General features: G+C 32.1%; 1 protein-coding gene across 2 annotated transcripts in view; it reads left to right on the top strand.

The window, feature by feature from the left end:
• Positions 1-23,469, top strand: part of LOC146532409 (uncharacterized) — a 182,635-nt gene extending 159,166 nt beyond the window's left edge. For both annotated transcript variants that reach the window (XM_085195788.1, XM_085195787.1), the window contains 5 exons: positions 11,713-11,791; positions 12,277-12,445; positions 20,187-20,351; positions 20,973-21,152; positions 21,679-23,469. In XM_085195788.1, coding sequence (XP_085051914.1) covers positions 11,713-11,791; positions 12,277-12,445; positions 20,187-20,351; positions 20,973-21,152; positions 21,679-22,009 — 924 coding nt within the window. In that variant the 3' untranslated portion in view covers positions 22,010-23,469. The remainder of the gene's footprint in view (positions 1-11,712; positions 11,792-12,276; positions 12,446-20,186; positions 20,352-20,972; positions 21,153-21,678) is intronic.
• The last annotated feature ends 1,656 nt before the right edge of the window (positions 23,470-25,125 follow it).

Here is a 25,125-nt window from a genome sequence, read left to right as displayed (position 1 = left end):
GGGTGGGTAGGGAAGAGGGTACTCTGTCCCTGAAAATGTGCAGGCACTGTGTGGCTGCCTGTGGGGAGTGCCGACGACGCAAGGGCGCCCCCTGCGGGGCTCGAACCTCGGCTTGCGGTCGTCGAGCGGGCTGGGAATTTCCCTATTCTAAGCAAAGCCGGCCGCGACACAGAAGCCGCGACCGGGGGATAAAATTAGACTAATCTAAGGGAGCTAACGGTCCCTAACCGCTGGACCCGACGGCGCCGAGGCGACGCCGGGCCGTGAGATAAGCTAGACTACGTCGTCGATTCCGGCGACGACGGTGTGTGTGTCGTGCGTGTGTAGTGTGTTTCCTACCTACGTACGGGCCGTTTGCTACGGTAATGGCGTCATCGGGGTCTAAGAGGACGCTACGCGGGCGTCTACGAATCGCGTGAGGCGTGTAATTACACGCCTCAGCAACGAGGGGGTTCGCGTGCGAGCCTGCGCGCTCAAAGTAGCGCTTCGCTAAGCGTTTGCAGTGCTCGTGAATCGATTCCAGTTCAAAATCTCTATGTAGGTCGACATTACGCACGTACCAGGGGGAACCTGATGCGATGCGCAGGAATTTATTTTGCACTTTTTGCAAGGGAGCAAGCTTGGTGTGCGCGAACGCAACGCAAGCGTAAGTAAGGACAGGTCTAATACAAGCTTTGTATAGTGTCAGCTTATTTCTAAGTGACATTTTACTATTCTTGTTTATGAGATAATATAATCTATTGAGAATGTACTTTGCTTTATTGCAGACTTTTGTAATGTGGGGTTTGAAAGTTAATCTAGAGTCTAGAGTGACACCTAGATATTTGACCTGTTTTTCCCAGGGAATGGGTTTGTCTAAGAGATGGATGGTAGAGACTCTTATATTTTTATTGAGAGGGAAGAGTATTGCTTTACTCTTCTCGGGATTGACTTCGATTCTCCATTGGCGGAACCACTCACCGAGTGCGCGGGCCGCTTTCTGGAGTCGATCTTTTAATAGGATAGTACAACGCGAGGTTGTGAAGAGGGCTGTATCGTCGGCGTACATAGCCAGGTGAACACCCGGAGTGAGCGGGATATCACTGGAGTACAACGAGTACAGGATAGGACTTAGCGTAGAGCCTTGTGGCACGCCTGCGCGGAGGAGGCGGGGGGAAGAGAGAGTGCCTTCGACTTTATAGCGAAAGTATCTATTCGAGAGAAAGTCCCGCAGGATGTGTACGAGACAGTCTGGCAAGCCGTAAACGGCGCGCAGCTTGTAAATCAAGCCGTTATGCCAGACTTTATCGAAAGCTTTCGCTATATCGAGAAAAATAGCAGCTGTATTGCTGTGAGAAGGATCCCTAAGGTTGTATCGAGCTATATGCTCTACAACACGGTGGACTTGATGTATGGCGGAATGTTTCTTTCTGAAACCGAATTGCTCATTGCAGAGCAGAGAGTCTTAGTTAAATACGTTACTTTTTATTTATAGCTAAATACTTATACTTAAAGCTTACAAACTTAATTTTTTTAGCTAACTTATTTTATTTCTGTATAATTATGTGAATAATTAAATTATAAGTATTTCATATATTCTTGTAATAAAATCGATTTATCACTTAAATTATTCTGTTTGGCAATTAAAACTCATTTACTTATTTTATCTCATGCTTAATTAAAACATTAATACTTTTATTAATTTTACAAGACTTTAGAGTCATACTAAATACTTATAGGATACGATCTATTAACGACTGCTGTAACATAATTATGATTAATAGTTATGTCTTATATATATTTAATACTAGCGGACGCGCACAGCTTCGCTTGCGTATTTAGGGGTGAATTCTAATAACCCATGAAACATGTGTTCAATTAAATATTGTTAAGTCTAAATTTCAAATTTTATAAAAATCAGTGGCGATTTAAAGATTTTTCCATACAAACTTTCAACCCCTTATATACACCCTTAGGGGCTGAATTCTAGAAAACCATGAAACAGATGTTCGATTAAATATTTTTAAGAGTCTAAATATCAAATTTTATAAAAATCGGTGGCGATTTAAAGATTTTTGCATACGAACTTTCAACCCCTATTTCACCCCTTTAGAGTTAAAATTTTTCAAAATCCCTACTTAGTGGATGTCCAGATTACGAAAGTAAACATCTGACCAAATTTCACGTTTCTACCCTCAGCGGTTACGACTGGGCGTGCGTCTTACCTCAGTCAGTGAGGACAAGTCCTTTTATATATATAGATAATAAAGCTAAACAGTTTGTTTGATTGAACGCCCTATCTCAGGAACTTCTGGTCCGGATTGAAAAACTTTAATATTAGATTATACAATGATCGAGATCTATATTCATGTCCGAGTTACTTGGGACACTTGCAATGTGTCATACACTATTTTTAAATGTTCTCATGCGCGAAACCGCATGTAAAAACTAGTCATTGATATCAAGATAGTCCAAAAGTAGACATTAGTTGATATGCAAAACAACCGGTTCTATATTAACCAATTATTTACTTTTGAGGTCGTTAAACCGTTTTAGATTTCGTTCTTTCGATCTTACGATGATTAATGTTAAAATAAATATTTTGACAAATCTTTCATCTTTTGTAATAAATGCCACGAGTTACGAAAAAATATCTGAATAATGGAATATACCTAATATTTTAAATAGCAAAATATTAAATATGTCATTTCCTCGTGTGGGAATGAAAGCCACAACCTGTCGCTTTTACAGACACGCTTGTGCGGAAAATTATTCGGAAAGTGGGAACGCAGTTGTCTTAATTTAACACTGGGTTCCCTCGATCTTTTCTGGTATGTGCTACTATATTCCGTAGTGTGAAGCAATAAAAATAACATATCAATATGAATAATAAAAAAAAACACAAAAGAAATACCCACTAAAATCATAACTTACCCAATACGTAATTTGAATTGCACAATATAAAAATATTTATTCTATTAATACTTACTTATAAAATAATTTAATGCGAAATATTATAAAGCAATATATAGGAAGCTATTAGATAAGTTCATTTACGAGCTTGAACTTGGCCTCGAGATTTCCTATCAGCGAAGCAAAATCTTATTACAAGAAGCAACTTCCACTATCGATAGTAACGATTATAATCTACACTACACGTACTAAATGTTAACAATGTGATATTTATCTTTGAAAGCTACTCTTGGCCTACTATTTTTGATTTCAATTTAAAATTTGTATTGCAAAAAGATAATCTTAATAAGATATCATGTCATGAAATAATTGTGTATAGAACCACCACCAGGTGTCCATGTGTTTAAAGCATAATATGTAAAATAATTGTGGTTGCAAATTTCAATTCACAATTTATACATAAGTACAATACCTATGAAAAAAAACTAATTAAGGCCGTCGCGATTTACTGTAAAAGCGATGGTTGTGGATTCGAACACACTCGGGGATTGAATTATTTTGATTTTCTCGCTAACTCTGGTAATAAGACAAAGCGTGATGTTAAGTTCCGCCCCTTAATAGACAATATCTCAAAAAATCGTCAGGAAGTACTATGTATAAGCAGGAGGGGACCAAGTGTCTTAACACTAGGTTCCCTATAGCTACTCACTTCACCTAAATGCGGTATACAGCGTGATGCTAAAAAAACTATTCTATAAATATAACTGGTTCGCTACCAACATTTTGTTTCAGCAGCACTTCAACAGCTTTCGATATATTTCGATTTATTAATGCTCGTAGCTGTGAAAAAATGCTAGAACGCAGTTGGCGCGTTTGTTATAGAAGAAGAAATATAGAGCCGTAACTCTTTTCCATTCAGCACATTCGTTCTGAATACGATTGTATGTAGAATAATGTAGCCATGACGATAAAAATACTGGAATACTAAACCTATTAGTTTTTCTGTTTAAACATAATAAATTGATTCAGATGAGAAGCACTTTATTTAGTTTTATAGTACCTTGTCCAAAGTAAATCTGGAGAATATTTATAAAATAAGATATTAGTTACATAATTACACGCAAGATCCCTTAGTGGAAAATCGAGAATGAAAAGACTTAGCACTAAGTTCTTCCTGTCTGCTCCTTTCCAGCCAGTAAAGTTGTAAACCATGAAAGGTAACCATAGAACTTGACTACGATACTGAATGAAACTTATAATTCTTCATTACTTTTCAACTATCAAACAATAATCATAAAAGTTTTTCAATTTCAAAGTAAATTACAGCGAGAAAATTAAATTAAGCATTATGGCGCTTTCTACAGAGGTTGTTGCGGTAAAAGCTGATTTATAGATATAAAGCAATTAAAACTGCAGTTAAACTGTTCCCGTGTAGAGTGTGGCTAACTTTCGATTTTATTTTTGTAAGCCACGTTATGGCTGTAAGTTTTATACTTAGCTTACATAACAGATTTAAGGGCTTTTATATGAAGATCTTCTTAACTTCTCTTCTAGTTTTTGACATTACTAGAGCGAGAAAATGAAAGTAATTAATTCTTCCTATACTGCATTATTCAAAAATTAAAACACATATACCAACGAGACGAGTGAATCGTTGAAGCAAAACCTCTAATAGCCGCCCACAGTTTCCGCCTAACGATTTATTTCTTATTTAATGTATAAAACGATAAAACTTAAGGGAGAATAAATTTATTAGACACTTATAACGATAGAATAAAAAAAGCTAACAATAATATACTACACAATAAACTTGAAATGTGGCTGAATTTTTTTCTTTCAACTGTTTTTTGTTCTAGGCCAAGGTCCCTTCGTATTTATTATCATTCTTAGAAACATATGTACGAACGTACTATAATAGTCGATTACGTATATAAATTACGATACGTTGGCAATACAAAATGTTTAGATTCTAGATTTAGTCTAGATAAATAAATTTTACGTAGAAAAAACAGATTTTCTTAATGCTTAACTGCGTAGGTGTGTGACTAGGGCAACCTAATAAAGCTAGTTTCTAATTTCGATGTCCTTAATACTATTTTTATAAGAAACTAGCGACCCCCTTGCGGCTTCGCCCGCTTTTACTACTGGATTATTCATATAATGTATGTTTGCACTTAAAATAATGTGAAAATTAATTAAACCCTAATGCAACCCGCATTTTCGTAGTTTCAATAAGGATTTTCCAATTGTTTTACACAGCAAGAATTTTTTAGTAGGTACCGTAATTTTAAATCTGTGCTACTAATCTTTTCAAGTACTTATTAAAATATATTTAAATGACTAATTTTAGATAGTTAAATTACTATTTTTAAACGGAAGAAATTATAAACAAAAACCTGCCTACTAATGACTACTACAAAAAATATGAAACCAAATATGTATATCGCGCTGAAATAATACATTCAACTCCAATTATCCAATACGTGCAAACGCATCTAAATCTTCGTTGCTATAGAGGCAGGCGGGTTTTTTTTTTCGAGCTTGTGATTAATGCTGAAGAGGGTGTTCTGTCCCTGATGAAAAGCAAGCACGACGTGGCTGCCTGTGAGGAAAATTAAATAGAATGCATCGGCCGGGAATCGAACCCGGGCCGCCCGCATGGCAGGCGAGCATTCTACCACTGAACCACCGATGCGTGTAGGGCAGGCGGGCGCGGCGGACGCATGGCGAGTGGCGAGCCGTTTCGCAGCAAGGATTTTTTGATATTGTAACTACTTCTAAAGTACTTATTAAAATGAAAAACAGTAAAAGACAGTTTTGATCTACATTAAATGGCCAACGTAACTAATGTACTTATTTATATGCTGAGAGTAAGGGATAAGTAAAACTTGAGTCGATACAGCTGAAGTGTCAACGGCGTGATGTGTCAACAATTAAATGCGTTTTTCTCCAAAACTATTCGCAATTTCGAAATTGTGTGAAAAGCAAATTTTACCTTCTTTTAACGTAGAAATTTAATAAACTATTTTAAAGGATAAGGATTAATACCATTATAGAAAAATATCCCTCACAATAAAAAATATATTGAAATTATTATTTTTACACAGAAAAATGATCACTACACGTTATTCTTAAAAGATACGAATATGCCGTCGCGGACTTTTTTGTAGATCTTATTAAGAGGAACAATACTCCAATACATTTTTTTCATGTAGTACTTACCATCAAAGCAGCGCATGCGCGAAAGTGTCTCAACGGGTAGGACTTTATACATATTTATCGTATTTATGTTAATTTACATAAGAATGTACAAATAATAAACTATATATAAACCTTCTACGAAAAATACTCGACCTAATGGTGAAAACCGCATAAAAATCCGTGGGGTGGTTTAGAAGAAGAAGAGTTAGAAACAACAGACAGACACGAAAAGCGACTTTGTTTTATAAGATATAGGAAGAGAGTTTTTTAACACTGAATACCACTGTCTATCCTTCTATATACGAGATACAACGAGAAAAGAAAAAATACGTATGTATTAATTGATTATACAATTTTTTTATTAGTTACCAAAGTTAGAAAATGAAATAATTTATTAAATATTTAATTTTAGAAATCGAATCTACAACCATCGCGTTGGCGGTCACACCCTATGCACGCTGTGCTTCATATTATTATTAATATGAAATTTAAAATATTTATTACGAACCTTAATTTCCAGATAGGCAACGTCTGCCAAATCTTTTACTATAATATATTATATAATTTATTTATATATGAATCATACACTTTATTGTTCGTCGTATTATTCAAATATAACATCCCATTCTAATTTCTAACCAATAATGACTTCACTTCTATTTACGGCATGCCTAAATCGATTTAGAAAACGGCAGTGAGTCACTACATACCGAAAAGTGAAAACCGACTCCAGACCGCAGACAAAATAATCATAAATAACAGATATTAAAGCCTCGCGTCGATGCTCGCCTGCATACCTGTTCACTTTTTGCACTTGGCACTGTAATGCATGCATTCGTAATCGAAAGCTTTACACTTAGATTTTAATTCGATACAGGATTTTTATCATCGATTTCAAATAATTTAAATTCAGAATAAAGAAATATTATTTAGAAAATTTCTTATATGTACGCTACAATTTTTGATATTACTTTTGCGTGGCACAGTTGGAGGGAATCTCATTAAACGCAACGGTTATCTTTTTTAATTTGACTTGGAGGAATATGGATAATACCTACTTTACTTCCTTTACAATACCTCCAGAATTCGGCAAAAAGTGGGGAGCGGTGTGTGCTGCCTACCCTGCCTGCTACATGCGGGATACACCGTGAAGCTAAATAAAATAAAAAATAAATATTAGAATCTACAACGAAAACCCCCGTCATCACACCGTTGCCACGCGAACACGCGACCTTCAATACGATTTCAGTTGAAGTATAACCTTTAACAATCATAACTATGCAGCAGCTGTTACTTGGTGGATTGTTTACAATTGCTCTCAGCGGTGGCCAAGTTCTGTGTGGATTTAAATAAACGTGACCGCAACAGGTGGGGCGAATCATCATCTTAGAACGAACAAACTTAGTTTGATGTGAGCTGTAGAAGTCGGCAATAAGTTATGTTTTAATATTTTATTTTTGTTTTTGACCTTCTTTGCGATGTACTTATATATTTCGCAATGCTTGTCTTTCTGTTTTTATATACTGATAGCGTGGAACTCAACGCTGCGTTAACCACTCCTGTACCACGAGAGTCTCGTTTTAATTTGGTCACTCTTAATCTTAATGCAATAAAAAGATAGAGGAAAAAAATATAGAATTACTATTTATGAAAAAAATATAGAATTACTGTTTAATGAATTACTATCCTAATTTTGAATTTTTTTTAAATAGTACGTATTTTCTTAAAAGTATAGAGTATATTATTTTATGTACATCTTAAATATTCATAAAATATATCATAGGGAAATAAAATGGGAAAAATAAGGTATTATAATCAAATATATTTGTCATACAAATCGCTCTTGTCTAAGTCTATCTAATAAGGAAAGTTATTTACGTTCTTATCTACGTAGCTAGTTGATGGCGGCCTTGTAACTGATGTCTTTCTTAGAATTCTTATCGACGCCTGTAAAAGCTAATCATATCAGCACTGAGTGAGCGAAGTATTTATCTCGTGTAACGCTATAAATTTTAGATTCGTTAAGGTATCATTTGTAGTTAATCGGTGATAGCAGGTTCAGCAGGAAGTTTGGTGCGTAAAAGTATGGATTCTTAGCATAAAACCTTTATGACATTAACACATTTCTATTATAAGGTCATGTAAATAGTTATCGGGACTTTTGATGATATTTTTGTGTTACTCTCATAGACAGAGAGTTTATATACTGTTTCTACACGTTTCGATAAGAATTAAAAATATTAAAGTAAACTTAAATAACTTAAATAAGTACGAAAAATATTTACCAATTTCTGAGCACCTAATATATTTTTTCTAAAAAAATAGGTATTTATACAAAAAATATTTTTAAACTTAAGCACTTGCTCTTTTTATTAGCAACATAAAACGATACGAAACATACACGACATAGAAAACTCTAATACCACTGGAAAACAATGAAACGAACATGTTCCGGCAATTTAAAAGAAAGCTCATTACCTTGTAAGCACATCCGATTGTGAAGTGAAGCCTCGCAGACATGTCAAAATGTTCCAATTTAAAATGAATCTTATTAGAAAAAGCCAAAGCTTAGAATAAAGTTTCTAAGCTTATGAAAACAGAGTTTATTGTTCTAAGAACACCAATTATTAGTCGTAATTGAGTTGTCAACGGCGCTCAAACAAAGAAGTGCCTTAGAAATGGTCAATATTAGCTCCAACGATAACTGGGGCAATTGACAATGACGGAATCTGGTGACATCATCGATGTATCAAACGAATACTAATGATCTTTACTTTCATTAATTGTGGCTCCTATTTTATTTATTGGTCTTAAGCATAGAAATTCCTTAATTTTTATCATTAAAACAGAAAAATATAACTTGTAAGTTGTTTAACTTAAAAATTTAAGCTTTTATATTTTTAATATATTTCATTGTTGTTGACAAGGAAACTAAGAATAAAGTAAATAATGTAAAGCACATACGCGGCAGTCTCGAGTCATTTAAATATCAAGATATGGTATCTTCACAGACGCCATTGAATACACCTTAATAGGAAATATGAAAATATGTCTGACTAAATACGATAATTAAACATTTAAATGTTTGTCACTGAGAGTCATCAGTTTTAGATTAACTAAGTCACTTAGGTACCTGTAATGTATCTTGTTTTTTCATTCGTCCGAGTGGGAATCGAACCCACAACAGTCAAACAGTTTACAGGCAAAAGATGTCGCCTCAATGATTCTCTTGAACGAAAATAAAACAACGGAGTACCATATCACTAATAACACAGTTTTATAGAGGGTAAACAGGGATAACTAATTCTCTGTCTTTATCGGAAAATGCTAACAAAAATCTAAAAGTATTTTATACTAATAAAATAATTTCATACTAAAATTTAAGAAATATAATCTTTTGGCAAACTTTAAACTATTTGCATATAAATATTTTCTTTCATAACTATAATTATACATACATAACACACATTTACAACAAGTACATTTACTTAAAAGTACATTTGCAAGTACATTTGCTTAAAAGTGAACGTAATTAGACATAGCTTTAATCAGTGTTTCTAGTATATATTATATATATGTATATATGTATGTATGTATGGGTATATATTATGTATATATTATATATGTATGTATATGTATATATAGTCGATTTAATAGTATATATAATCATATATTTATAACTTGTATATATATATGTGTGTATGTATATATATTGTAGTATGTATTATGTATATAATGTGTTAGTTAATATATATATTTTTCTGATATTTTAATATTTTTTTTTGATTGCACTGTGTTGTTATTCCGCTGTTTGGCACTCATCCACTTCCATAGGTTGGCTGGAAGAGATTTCTTTCAGAAATAAGCCCGCCATTGTAAACATATCTTTTTAACTGTTTTTTTAATTTTTTTCTTACATGTGCAATAAAGAATATATATAAAGAATATATATAAGTATGTATACATACATGTGCAGGTAAATAAATCCAAACATATTTGGATGCTATACACAAGCGCATACATTTCAGCAATACCGTCAATGAGTCAGTCACGACAACAGACGTTTGTGTACGTCGGTCGTATCGGTTAATTATATACAATTAATGTTCCGAAACCAAATAAGTCATTAAATATACCATTTGAAGCCAAACACAGTGCCAGCTGCCAACCTCGGTGAAGATAAATTATTATAAATCTCTCTATATAAATTTATCCCCAAAGCTATTAGAACTTATAAATCTATACTAATAGAACAATGATTAGACATACACACATATATATTACTTTAGAGTCGACTTCATAAAAAATGTATACTTACTAGCGTCAATTTTAGACATGTTCTTAAAACATACATTACATATGTAAATATATGAACATTTCTACATATAATGAACTTATACCATAACTATTTTTTCATCAAATTCTTTATCAATAATCTAAAAGATACAGAAGACACAAATTCTTTTCATGAAACTATTAATAATATTTCTATAATTATAGAGCCCTAAATGAGTAAGTGTTGAATATTTAAATACAATTAACATAAAAAGTTGCATTTACATTTAGAATTATCATAAAACACGAAACCGCAGGTTGCAGGTGAAAGCACGAGTGCGGCGGGAAGCGCCTAAATAACTTTACTTGATTCTCAAAACTGCTGGGTTATGTCTTCACTGTTCGAGCAATATTGTTATTCACTTACAGCTAAATAGTTTTACGTTCATTTTAGTTTCTCTTAGAATTTTAACAATGATGTGTTGTTTAAGTTTCAATATATTGTAATGTGAAATATGCTCGAGTAATATTTTGGTTTAATTAAAATTTATATCATATTCTTTCTATAAAGTGACATAAATAATGAATGAATTATTTTTAGCATTTTTAAGTATTATTCCATAAAAATATTAATGAAATTCTTTCATAATTTGAGTATAAATCCTAAACACTCTTTAAGTAAAATTTGAAAGTGCTACTACACTACAACTCGAGGAAATGAATTATTTAATGTTTTCATGACGTTGCTCTGGTATCGAGACAAAAGAGCAGCGTTGAAATTCGCCAATTAACACGTTACACCTTCAGAATTCAGCGGAAACTGGAGAACGGAAGTACCTCACATTCTAAAAATATATGCATATATCACATTTTATAAGAAAAGTGTAACAAATCGAAGCAAATGTGGGTTAGCTGAATCATCACTCACTTTGATCAAACATTTTGACGTCTCAAGGCGCTAACGTTGAACACGTCTCAAATCCAAAATAAACTAATCTAGGTTTATTTATGAATAAAAAATATTTAAAAATAGCATATTACGTACGAACGGAATTATTATAACATTGTTTACTTTTATTAAAATAGGCATTTATGAAAGATTACTGTTAGTTTTTTCAAGCAATTTATTTGTTGTTATATTTTTGTTACCAAACCATTATTCATAATTGTATAATATAGTAACTGAATATCTTTACTTTTTGTCTTAACAAAGATATTGCATATTTAATTATATATTTTTTTATCTCAATGTCACTTATGTTTACATCAATATCAAGAAACTTACTTCACTAACAAAGACATATCTAAATACTATATTTAATTATGAATGTCTCCTTGTTTCAGGATCGCGACAGTAGCCTGTCAATTCCAGCTCGATGGGAAGACAGGAATTTAAGGAACTACCTCACCAAGCAAGATGTCGGTAAGTTCGCCTTTGAAATGTAAACTAACATTAAACATTTTGGTCTTCATGCAACTGCGGTGCGCAGGTAGTAACCATCTAGTGGCAGAACACTTGGTTCTCCAGTCTACGCAATTTTTTTTTGCCGGATATTTAACTAAATTATTTTTGAGAAGGTAATGTAGTAGCAAATTCTTCTTAAAACATAAAGAAATATTTTTTTATATATATTTGTTCGTCTTTTTTTTTGGGCGGGCTAATATCCAGAACAGGTGATTTTATGGGACTAACACTGAAAGATGTAAATTGTGGACATGTGGAGCAATTCCGAAAGATTTCAATTACGATTTATTTACTGTATAATAGTACAAAGAGATAACAATATCAAGTCTTTTTTTCAATTTTCATAATGAAATATTCGTATAGTTCGAAGCGTGTGAAGCCGCGCGGGGGCCGCTAGTATTATATTATAAAAAAATGATAATATCACTAAAATGTGTTTACAGAAAAAGCCAGTCGATGGATCGGTGGTATATACGACTACACTTCGAAAGCATGGAAGTGGGGCGGTGAACTGCGACAAATGCACTATCAGTCCTTCTCCAAGATGAAGAAGCTGTCACCAGAGGAATTGAAGTGGCACTGCATAGCTATGACACCAGAATTGCAATATAAGTTAGTATACATAATTTAGTATAATATTTTTAATTCAACAAGAGAAAAAAGTTTTTAATGACAGAACATGATTCGGAACCGTCATAGCGTAGCGGGTAGTGCTTGGCTGTAAACAAGACGATTATGGGTTCAATTTTAACTGGGGAGAATAAATTATTTTAATTTTATCGCTGTAGTAACTAGACAAAGCGCCACTTTGAGTTTTACCACTCAATACACGATATCATGAAAATTCGGAACGGCAGTGAGTAGCGGAATTTTTTAACACTTCATTCCTAACGCTAAACAAATTATAAAATGAATATTATTGTCACGACGGTTGATTGTTGTCACTTAAATAATACTTTAGGTTTTAGAATAAATGAATAATCTATGCAAAAATTCTTGACTATGTTGTTTTTGCTTTAGAATATTTGATTTAGTGATTTTCACATTTTTTCTTAATTTTAATTCTATACTAATATTATAATAATTGACGAAAACGAAAAAAAACAAAGTGACGAAACTCAACGCCGAGCTTCGCATATTTAATACAATCATTCCCCGAGTAGAAAATCGAACCTACAACCGTGGCTTTTACGGTCAGACGTTATCCTACTGCCACATACTACCGCTAACAAATAATATATAGAGTAGATCTCTCTTAAAGTGGAAATATTAAAAAAGTCGTACAAAAAGTGTTTAGTATCAGTAGGTATATCTACACTTCTATTATCAAAGATATGTTAATGCAAAACACGACAATCTGTAAGGTTAACAAGTAGCACTTAATCCTGTCTAGACATCTCGGCCATGTTTCATTTTTGTACCCCAATTTAAAAACGCTTTTAAAAGTTAAAACCATTTAACATTAGAATGAGATTCGGCAGATTCTTGGATGATATATTCTAGTATATTTTTCTTAAATAATTCCTATGTTTTTTTTACAACATACAATTTATATATTTTTTTTAGATTTAAGAAGCTATAGCTATACAATTAATATTTTCATATTATTATGCTACATACGAGTATAATCAAGGCCTTCGTGGCTCAGGGGCACAAGCGTGCGACTGTTAACGAGACAGTTGAGAGTTTCGTTCCCATTCGCGGGAATGAAATATTTGATCTTAAATCCAAAATATTTTTTAACAGAATTATATACAATATTACGTTGCAACATTACTAAAAGAACTGTATAATGTATATAATGACATAATCATATATATACAACATTTTCTTATTTAATTCCAGTGACGGAATAGGATAAAAATAAACTAAAAAGTATTTTCTAAGCCATGATCAAAATATTATAATAGGTTTTCATGTGCCAGCTTAACACATTAAATATAACTTCAATACTATCTTAACTCAAAGAAGGCAATATACCAGCCACAATCTTGTATTTATATCACTAGCTTATTTATTACTTTTGCAATGTGCTTAGGATTTCTATTGTTAAGGAAGACAGACATTGATAAATGAACTTTCCTGCTCTGCCGCTTGTCAGGACGTCCGCCTACTCTTTAAATCGTAAGATTAACATCCTACGGTATATCACTTTAGTTTTCAATACAGGAAATTTGCATTTGTATTTTGAATATTTTATTAAAACATATAAACGCATTTTTTTAAGCTCAAAAAAAATCACATATAGCAGGGAAAATAGTTATGTTCTCCACTTCCCGCTCATTTTTCGAGACATTTCTGCGCTATTATTTCTTGTACTAGAGCGAAGAAACGAAAATAATTAATTCCTCCGAGTGGGAAACGAATCCACAACCGTGGTATTTTCAGTCCATTGCTGTGCCGCTGCGCAACGACGACTTTTAAATGTTGAATAAACACGTTAGGTCCAAAAAATAAGTAAAATATAATAACCTTATATAAACCAAATCTTACGCGTTATATCAAAGCTATTAAAATATTCCACAAATGTTATTATTTAATGTTTAATAAAAAAAAACATTTTCTTCTTAGCCATAGTTATTACTTTTAAGTATGAAATATGAGTCATTATGTAATATTAGGAATTTATCGAAAATACATCGAATGAAAATGGATTGAACATTTGCACGTAAATGTCCACATCGTGACAAATATAAGCGTGGGGGAATCAAGGTCGAGGGGAGCTGAGCGTGTCACACATGACACACCCGATTTGTACTCTAACTCAGGGAGATATTTCAATAAAACCAAATACGAAATGTGGTTGCCTTTGCCTTGGCACGTTGAAAAAAAAAATTAAAAAGAGATAACTTGAATTTGGTGCAAGAATGGCATATTTGCTCTGCTTGAAACGCAGTATTGTAGGAGACGCAATCAGAGCTTGTTAGTCTTTTCGCATACATTGACATATACTTGCTTTTACAAGCCTCATATAAATAAAGTGTCGTTAGAGTAGTTGAGGCACAATTCAGTCTCTTTCTTTAGAAGAAACCGAAATAATAATTATTTTATTAGGTTCTCTTTTCGCCTTACGTTCTGCCTTTGTGACGAGTAGAGGATTAAATATAGAATAATATACAGATGTATATATTTATAAATATTATATGAAGAGGATAATACTTTTTAATTTTTACTTATTAGAAGACAAATTTGAAAATATATTTTTCAACTATTCGATTTTTTTACATTCAAAACAGTTGATGACTACACAGGTACACAAAGAAAAATGTATAATCTGACATGTTCTGAATATTAAATTATTAAAAAATCTACAATCGTCTGAACACATTTAAGTAACAAAAGACGAAACTTAAATGACTATATTTTAGAAATAATATATAGGCCAAGTATCGAACAACGCCTACATATTACACCATTATAATATCAAAAATAAAATGATCGTTTAACAAGCGCCAAAGCCAAACAAATAGTTAATAGCGAAATAAAAATAAAATTTAACGATTCGATATGATTCGATTCGTGTCGAAACTAGCGTAGGGCTGTGATCCCTTAATATGATGGCGTCAACAGATGGCGTGTGACTGGGGAACGGATATAAGGAGATTGCGTTAATCCGAATCGATTTTAAGGGTGTTTAGTAGATTTTATTCGAGTGATTTATGTGTAACAATGACATCGACCATTATTTGCTTGGCACGAGTCTGGCAAAGCACAAGCCAACGATATACGTACAATCTTAAAATGAAGTTCTAAAATACATTTTATAAAATACTCCAAAATAATGTACCTATAGAAAATCTCTACCTTGCTATATTTTTCAGAATTGAAAATCGGAATTCTTGTATCTAAATTTAATGATAAGTAATGCTACCAGTAGTACTCAGGGTCTCAGGGATTGAAATTTTATCTTGAAGGTCTTCTAATTTAATAATGAATCTCATAATAACAACAAAAGAAATCAATTTAATGTTATGAGAGAGCTATTTCTTCAGAAAATACATGATTCACATTTCTCGGTAACTCGAAAGTGTTATAAATTATACGTATTATTATTGTTCCGCAAATACTCAGATTTCTAATATAGATTCAAAACTAGTGAGGACAGTCGTCCATTTCATAAAAAGAACGTTATCTCTAGCGATAGTTATCGCTTATTAAAATTATTTTCGTTCAATCAATTTTTTACATAAATTTAATATTTTTTTATTTTTAAAATGTATTTAATTATATATGTTCCATAATTTAAATTTATAGAATAATTTTATTTGAAACAAAATAAATAACGCCAAAATATCAAAGAGAAAATAATATTATTATCTAACCAATATTTACGGTAATACCATAATTAATAATAAAACCTTATATATTTGTGTTAAAGCTATAATTAAGTGGAAAGCTTCCTTCTTCACTCAAACAATGAACAAATAACAATCACACGACAAACACGCGAGATGAAAGACTACTTGGAAGCGGTGTGGAAATTTTACGCAAGATTTAATAAACATTTGAATTTAATTATAGTTTGTTCTTTTTTTTTGCAGCTTTCTGCTTCACTAAATAGTTTAGTCAAATAATAAACGTCTATATATTAAAATAGTAGACATTTTATAATTATTGAGTTATGTCATTTTTTATTTTATTTTGTATAATTTATATAATAAATGATATACAAATATATATTACTTTAAATTACACAAAAGTGCACTGTATAATAAATAAAATGAAACGAATTTATATAGAGAATTTCTCTGCCTCCCTCTTGTAAACCTAGTGATTTTTAACCCTAGGCTCCCTCTGCCTACATTGTTACATGATATACGAGATATAGCTTGAAGCTGTAATAATAATAATTATTACTATTATTTTAAATTGATTCCCCACGGGGAACCGAACCCGCAATGTCATCAAAGGAAAGGTTATTTGTATTTTAAAATGTCTCAATCTCATTTCAGTTTATTGCGATACGTCGCTATTCAAAGCTATAATTAAGTGGAAAGTGTTTATAGTCAAACAATGAACAATCGCACGACAAACATTCAAGATGGCGACTACGTGGAAGCGCAATGGAGTGTAAATTAAATGTCAAACCATTTGACCTGCACTTCAATCCACATCAGCGACAGATGGGTCTTTACATCACCTACCACAATTGATCCTATTAAATATGTTCTCCGGTCGTAGGAAAATTGATTTTCTTTATGAGCTCTGTTTGTGCTTAGACCTCACGCAGTTATGTTTTTGTAGATGATTGAAAATTTTCGTTCGGAATTCGCTTTGTGTCATTACGAAACATATTTCTTTACATACTATAATACAAAGTCAGTTCGAAGCTATATATGCGTACTCGTATATTATATTGTATCTTTAACCGTATATTATTTATATTTATTTAAATTTTTAAATTTATTTTTTTAGCTCTGGCATCGAGGCAAATCGTTGATTTCTGCCACTCAACACGCAATGCCTCCTGAATTTTTGGAAAGTGGAGAACGGAGTGTCTTAATACTAGGTTCACTCTACCTATCCTGTTGTGTGGGGGTGCTGTTGATTTAATTAAATTTTCACCGTATATTACATTTTTTTATTGCACAACGGATGATGATGGTTAAAGAGGAAAAAATATATTATATACAAAAAAATCATGTTTATTATGAAAATAATAAAAGTCTCAAATGTGATGTCACTTTGAAAAATACTTTGTGCTTTCTTGATGATTTTGTTGATTTTCCCGCAGATTAGCAATTCGCTAACTATAAAATTATCTTATAATCCACACGGGCGAAGCCGTTAATGAAACACTAATAAAAACAAAACCTTAACTTAACTCGCTTGAACAATAAACTTATTTCTCTTTAACAATCAACAATGTAAATTCGGCATATAATACAAACAAAATTAAACATATAACCAATAAAATTACGACTCTGCCCCGGCATAAATTTAATTATAAATCCGTCATGTCAAATTCCACTAGCTTAAATTGCTTATTCGAGTACGCAGAAAAGCACAAAAACTAATTATACATCGAAAGCTTGTTGAGAATTAAAACTCGACAACGTCAACGTTTTACGACGAAATTTCGTTTAACTTTAAGAGCGCACCAATAGCTGTGCTTAAGTTTATACATAAAGGTTTTTTTTAAATAGTTTATTTTAATTTTATTTGAGGTCAGTCGTGGCGCAAGAACCAGGAGCACACAGTGTGACTGTAAGGAGTTGTGGGTTCGATCCCCACTCGAGGTTTTATTTAAATTTATATTTAATTTTCGCCACTCTCCAGAATACGGCGGAAAGTGGGGAACGAAGTGTCTTAAGGTTAGGTTTCCTCTGCTTACCCTGCTGTGCGTGAGGTACATCGTGAAGCAGATTTTTTTTTATGTATGCTTATGTAATAAAATTATTATTCACATATTTCTACTTATTTTTGTTTTCTCAGCGACAAAAAGATTGTAATCACTAACTAAGTAATTTATATCTATACTAATATAATAAAGCGGAAGAGTTTGTTTGTTTGTTTGTTTGAACGCTAAGATCTCTGGATCTACTGGTCCGATTTACTTTGTTTTTGTTTTGTATTAAAGCTGCACTTTTCAGAAATGCTATAGATTATATAACATTACATTACACATATGTACTAATATATTAAAATACTTTCTTATTTGACATGCAATTTATTCTGCCATGTTAATAACAACCGTCGTTGCTAAAGAACGGTTTGCAAAGTTTGATTGTTGTTTTAAGAAAACGTCACCCAAAATGAACTTATATTTTGATATTCATCCTTATAAAAATAAATATAAAAGTAATTTTTAGCATTTTATCTAGATTAAAATTATAGTTTACTGTACTTATAACATTCTAATAAATAATAATTAAGATGTCACTGATTCGAAATGAGCTAGCCTTCGGACGGCATAGTATGACCGACGCGAACAGATAACGTTGAGGGTTTTATAAATTTTCATACATTTTCGAACTATTGTTAATTTTTATGTAATTATTTGCTGTTTATAATTTATTTAAACTACACTTTGGTTCTCTTCTTATTTTATTTGATATTGCTTGCTAAAATTAAACTGTTTAATATAGAAAAATGTTTAGCTATTTCATAGAGTCGAATATCTACGAGTATGTACGCACGCACGGAAAACTTTAGGTACTTTTTCTAATATTAAGAATATCCTTTAGTTACTTTTACTACTTTTGTTGATTCATTTCAATAACTCAGATATTTTTTCTAATAATATGTCTCTACTTATTATTCTTTTTGATTATTTAGGCTTATATTTTCTTACTAATTCTATTGAAAATTGAAAATAATTTCATAAATATATTTAATAAATATTCTTATAGTTCAAGCAGGCGTAGCCGCGTCCGGGTCCACTAGTCAATTTATAAATTCAATCTATTTAGTTTCTTCTATGTGCCGTTACTAAGATAAATCGATTTAATATCAGAGGTTATATTTTCTCTACAGAAAGCCACTTACTAAAGCTATGAAGTTAAATGTAATAAATCTTACAACTTGATCTCACAGCAATGAGTAGATATTAAATATTCTATCTTAATATAATGTATAGCACATAAATTTTCGCGTAAGCCGAATAAATAATAAATTTTACACATAAAACTAACAATTTTTTGAACCATACACCTTATATTCGTGCTTTGGAACTTCCAATTCTCATTTTTACATCTCAAATTCCTCAAAATTAAAACAATATAAATTTCGATTTGAAATAATAGGCAAAGTTTGTGTGGATAATAAAAAAAAGAAAACTACACATGTGGCTCCAGTCAGTTACTGTTTGTTCTGTTCCATCAGTTAGTTAAATTCACTCTTGACTGGCCTCAGTTAGTGAATCATATTATTACACCTTATATTTACATCAATCGTATGATGTTAAAATAGTTTTAGATATGCAAAATATTTACATTATAATGCATCAAATACATCCACTGTGGTCGGTCTGTATGACATGCAGACGGCGCCTCGTATCTCCTCCTAATGAACGCTAAACGTAACGTGAGGGAAATACTCAATGCAATCGATTTGTTCTTAAAACATGTATTAAGTTCGTATGATGTCTACATGCTAAATCATTAGTTAAGGATTCTTGTATATTTTTAGCTAGCTCAAAGTAGAACTAGATTGCGTTATAAATAAAATTTTATTATAAAACCGCCTTGATTTGAAAATATTTTAAGTTGTGAAATAACAAAAACAATTTAGTAATTTATTACTATTTAATAATAGTTCAACCTATGTTATTTTTTATTTTGGATGATTTGTTTGAATTACATATTTATAGTTTTATATCAAATACTTGAACGTATATATTTTTCATTTTTAGATGGGCCCCCCGAAACTGTTTTGAACCCCGACTGTTCATCTGCCAGACGAAACTGAAGAAAGTTCCCAAATCGAAACTAAAGGAGCTCCGAAGACGATATGAAAGGATGGGCAAGATCAATGAAATTACAGCCCCAAGCGTCAGTAGGGAAGTGGAGGATCCAAGGTACATGTTATTATTGACTGTTTATAGAAAAATATTTAAACAATCTTAGTTTTCGGAGAATTGATTTTTTAATCAAATAAAAAAGTGTTTTTATGTTGACCACTTTAAATGAAAGCACAGTTTTAACTACTCTACAAAGGAAAGATATTTTGCCAAAAATAAAAAAGTTAAAAGTTGAAATAAAACAAAATACTTAAATAATAAAAATTATCATTGTAAAGTTAAACGCCATTTGCTAAGGATGACGTAGACTGTCAATAACCTGTCAAAGTGGCGGTTTATTATAAAAAAAATCAAAATCTCTTTCTCGTTCTGATATGTTTATAAGAATGAGAAATGGCAGATCGCAGTATCTGCAACGTTTACTACTATTTTTGTAGAAGTAGTTGTTTACGTTATTAGTATCTTTTTTCTCATTTTTTTTTAACTACAGGCTTGAAATATTTTACCCTACATGCTGTACCCGTAAAAGGAGCGCTGGCGCTTCCCCCCGGCATACAAGTAGCCTTTTAGAAATCATTGATTAAATGTTAATTTAAAAAATGTATCGATAACATGACATTTAAATGTCAAGTAAATATCAATACTTAGTATTCAAATAAATATAATTTTAAATTTAAGGAGTAACGACGTCACCAGCAACCCGGTGTTGAACCCCAAGTCGTACGACCTGCACCCGAGTCCGCTGCGCAGGAAGAACCCGATGCGCTTTAATCCGAAGGCATACAATTTACGACCGAATGAACTGAGAAAACGATCGAGGCCCAACGCACAGCGGCGGCTTACTAAGCCATTCCCAGGGTAAAACATATATTTTATTTAACGCTAGGTCTCACCTAAGGCTTCGCCCGTTAATCAAGTGATATTTATTATAGTATATTCATTTGGACTAAACAAAATATAAACAAACAAAACAAAGCTTCCCAAATCTTTATGGACAATATTACATTTGTGCGGACACAATTCCTACAATTGTAATATTATAATTCTTCGGCTTCCGTAATAAAAACAAAACTTAATACTTGAACCTTATACTAAATCTTATATTTTATTTTATATAAAGTTTAGATATCTTTAAACAATTGGTAACAAACGATTAGTAGATAAACGATTACAGAACTGCTAAAATTAAATAATTTGACCGTGGCTTAAGTTTTAGTGCTATTCTTCTTATCACAAGTGGACAGAAATTAATATTTATATCACAATACAGCTGATATTTAGCACTTTACAAACATTTCAAATTGTGTCGAGTACTTATTAAATTATCAATATTGTTTCAACAACTAGTACTATAATTTTATATATTTTTTATTTAATATTTCAGTTACCAATGGAACCGTCGCGATCCCGAGGGCTCATACAAGTATAATGCTGAAATCCTTCGCTCTGGTAACACCGGGCTCAGTCCTCAGCAAATAAAGGGGCATCTCTCCCGTCTCCAGCACATGCGGGACCGCCAGCTCGCAAGGCGTAAGCGCCTCCGTGACCACGGCGACTGGCTCGTCAACGAACCAGCCATAGTCCACACCCATGCGAGGACCTACACTGTCGATAATAATATAAGTGCTTTACACCCTAAAACCATTGTCGAAGAGTTTGACATGATGCCGCCAGCGCCCATGGTCGTTCCGAGACCTACGCGCGGCATTTGGTAGGTTTATGTATGGTTATAATTCCCGATTGAGATTGTTTAAGTATTCCGGAGTTCCTCTGACGAATCTTCGCGCTTGGAAACCCTAAATTCTTTTTAGCAATCCGCAAGCGACCCTTCCGCTTTTTTTTATTTTCGCTGCCATTTTTTTCGTTTTAAACAATGTGCAGCACGTTCTTTTTCTCTTTGCACACCGCTTAAGTCGCACATTACATATATATTTTTTTATTTTGTTCAAGCAATGACATATCACTTCCAGTTTACCCACCCAAAGCGCAAAGAATCTTTTATAATATTACATTACTGTACTACTTATGTTTACAGAAGTATTTATTTTTTTAACACTTGTTTTTTTGTATTTTTAATTTTAAGACAAGCTTCTTTACGAAGTATCGAGTGAACACTTTATAAATTGTGTGTACTAAGTCTTAGGCTGTCAAAACCTTAGTTAAGAATATCTTTCGAGTAACATCGACTTAAGGATGCATGTATGTCGTATGCCTTGATTATTGTTATTATTAGTATATTTATCCTTAAAACAATAATACAAACTTAATATTATATTAAAATATAAATTAACACGCACCTAACGTAGTATTTCAAATTCATAATCGAAATTTCTTATTATAACAACCTAGTCAGTAAGATAAATCAAAATAATGTAAGCATTTAATAAATAACAGCCTATTAACGCACATTTCAGTAGTTTCTCACAAAAATATTGTATCGAAAATTTTATGAATTATACGTAAAAAAATAATATGTTAAATAAACGCTAACATTCTCATCGCTTTAAGTGTACCTATACTTAATTTTGTTCAGATAACGAATGTGTCGTACTTCATATTGGCATTTTTTGTGAATTATATAAAAATAAGTATTAATATAATGATACGTTCCACGTATATTGTAAGTTGTAATGTATCGCACCGTTACTTAGGTATCATTCTAGTGCCAATATTAGTCCTCGCATTTAAAATATTGACAAGTGGAAAATAATCGTCGGCTTTACGAATGAATTTCATTTAGTTTTATTGATTTTTTTACCACTGAAGAATAGGAGAAGAAGCCAGTTAAATAATTTCAATATCACATCCATATTTATGAAAAAATATAATGTGAAATAATTATTTGCTTAATGTCTCCTTTGTTAAATTGTAACAGTGACACTTGTCGTTTTATTTGTAAGATAAAATAAATTCTAAAACTAGTCCATGTTGTATTGAATAGTGAAATAATTAAAAAAGTAATTTAAAATAGTTATGCTATTGTCTCGCAAGTCTTGTGTAAGTTAAATTATTTCAGTGATACCACGCCTGTTTTCTTTACTTCTTTATCTTAATTAAATCCTTTGTAGGGAGTGATAAATTCGTATTCATAGAAATAAATGTGATTTGTTTCACCCAAATTTTTAAACATTTTCAATGTAGTTTCTAAGAAATAAATGCATAAATAAAAACAAAACGATGTTTAATTTATAAACCTTCAAAAACGCCATCTAGCGTCCAATAGTTGTACTAACGAAACAATATCGATATGTTAATATTAATAAAACACTTTTTACCGTACATATCAAGGTAGACAGAGGGTGCCTAGGAAGCTAATGTTAAGACACTCCGTTTCAATTAAAATACTTCCGATCCCCCCCACTTTCCACCAAATTCTGGAGGCATTACGTGTTGAGTGGCGGAACTCAACGCCTGCTTTGCCTCGTCACCAGAGCGAAGAAATGAAAATATTAAATATTTCATTTCCTCGAATTGGATATGAACCCACGTTTGTGCCAATGCCCGCCTCGAAAACACTTTAGAAAGAAAAATATCTAAAAGTAAATATCATATCGTCGTAGCGCAGTGGTACAAGCGCGTGACTGTAAACACGACTGTTGTGTGCTTGTGTTGTGACTGTTGTGACTTCATATGGCATTCTACTATTAAGAATGTGTTATTATTTATTAATATTTTAATTTCTTCTTTTCCCTCGAAAATTCGGCGGAAACTGGGGAATAAACGTGTTCTAACATTATGATCCCTCTGCCTACCCTGCTATACGCGGGATACAGCGCACACACTTAAACCCAAATCCACACATCCGCACACGTCATTCATTATACATCCACACACTTGCACACAAATCCAATTATTATACATGCATACATGTGATTACATATCCATCCAAATTTATTGAGTTCATTATTTTTAAGTCTTTGTAAGTATTAATTTAATTATTTATTTATTTGTATTAATTAGTTTAGTATAATGTCAAATAGAAATTTTTCCTGCAACTTACAACGAAATTGTCAGATTGTAGCTATAATCAACGAATTATAATTGTAGAGATAAGAGCTGCAAAGATTCAACTACCAACAACCTAAAAAAGGATAAATCCGCCACTGATAATATATAAGTAGTAAAACTAATAATATGCTGTTATTATAATAATTAACTTATTATAGCTTTAAGTAAAACTTTAGATATTCATTTCAAACAAGTTCACTGAACTGGTCAAATCATTTGACCGCAGTTCCAGATGCCTCGATACTGTTGCCATGACGACCGCGTACAAACAAACAATATACGTACGAATGACCAAAATAAGTTGACACATAAAATCTAATAAAATTATCGTGCTTAGAGTCCAAGGTGTGTGGTTCTTGACAATCAACATATGTATATTGAAAGGCTTATTCTAAACACGTTTTACAACACAAAATATAACTTTCTTTACTACTATAATTCGTACATACAATGTTTTATTATACGATACGGTAAACGATAAACGATAAAAAAGAAAAATCATAATTTTTTTTATGTAATATTTTAACCTTAAGATTTGACTCAGAGTTGAGTCTAAGTTAAATTTATTAAATACAAAATACATTATGTACTGATAATCTTATTTTATTTGTATTTTTCAGCGTGGTTTTTAATACTGGCTTTCTTTTCGTAATACCTATGTTTTATAAATGTAAAAGTTATGACTCGGGTAATCTAGACTTATTAGGCGATGAAAGATTAAATCTAACCTTCGTTATATAATGTAAGACTTTTAATTTTTTGTTAATATAAAGAAGTTCTTTTTGGCTAAATGTGATTTAACCTGCCTGATAACCTTTAATAT

This window comes from Heliconius melpomene, chromosome 13 (assembly GCF_056956725.1).
Source record: "Heliconius melpomene rosina isolate 202511_hmr_F chromosome 13, ASM5695672v1, whole genome shotgun sequence".
NCBI classification, from domain to species: domain Eukaryota; kingdom Metazoa; phylum Arthropoda; class Insecta; order Lepidoptera; family Nymphalidae; genus Heliconius; species Heliconius melpomene.
Note: the sequence above shows the minus strand (reverse complement) of the source record. Positions and strands in the feature narration are given on the sequence as shown.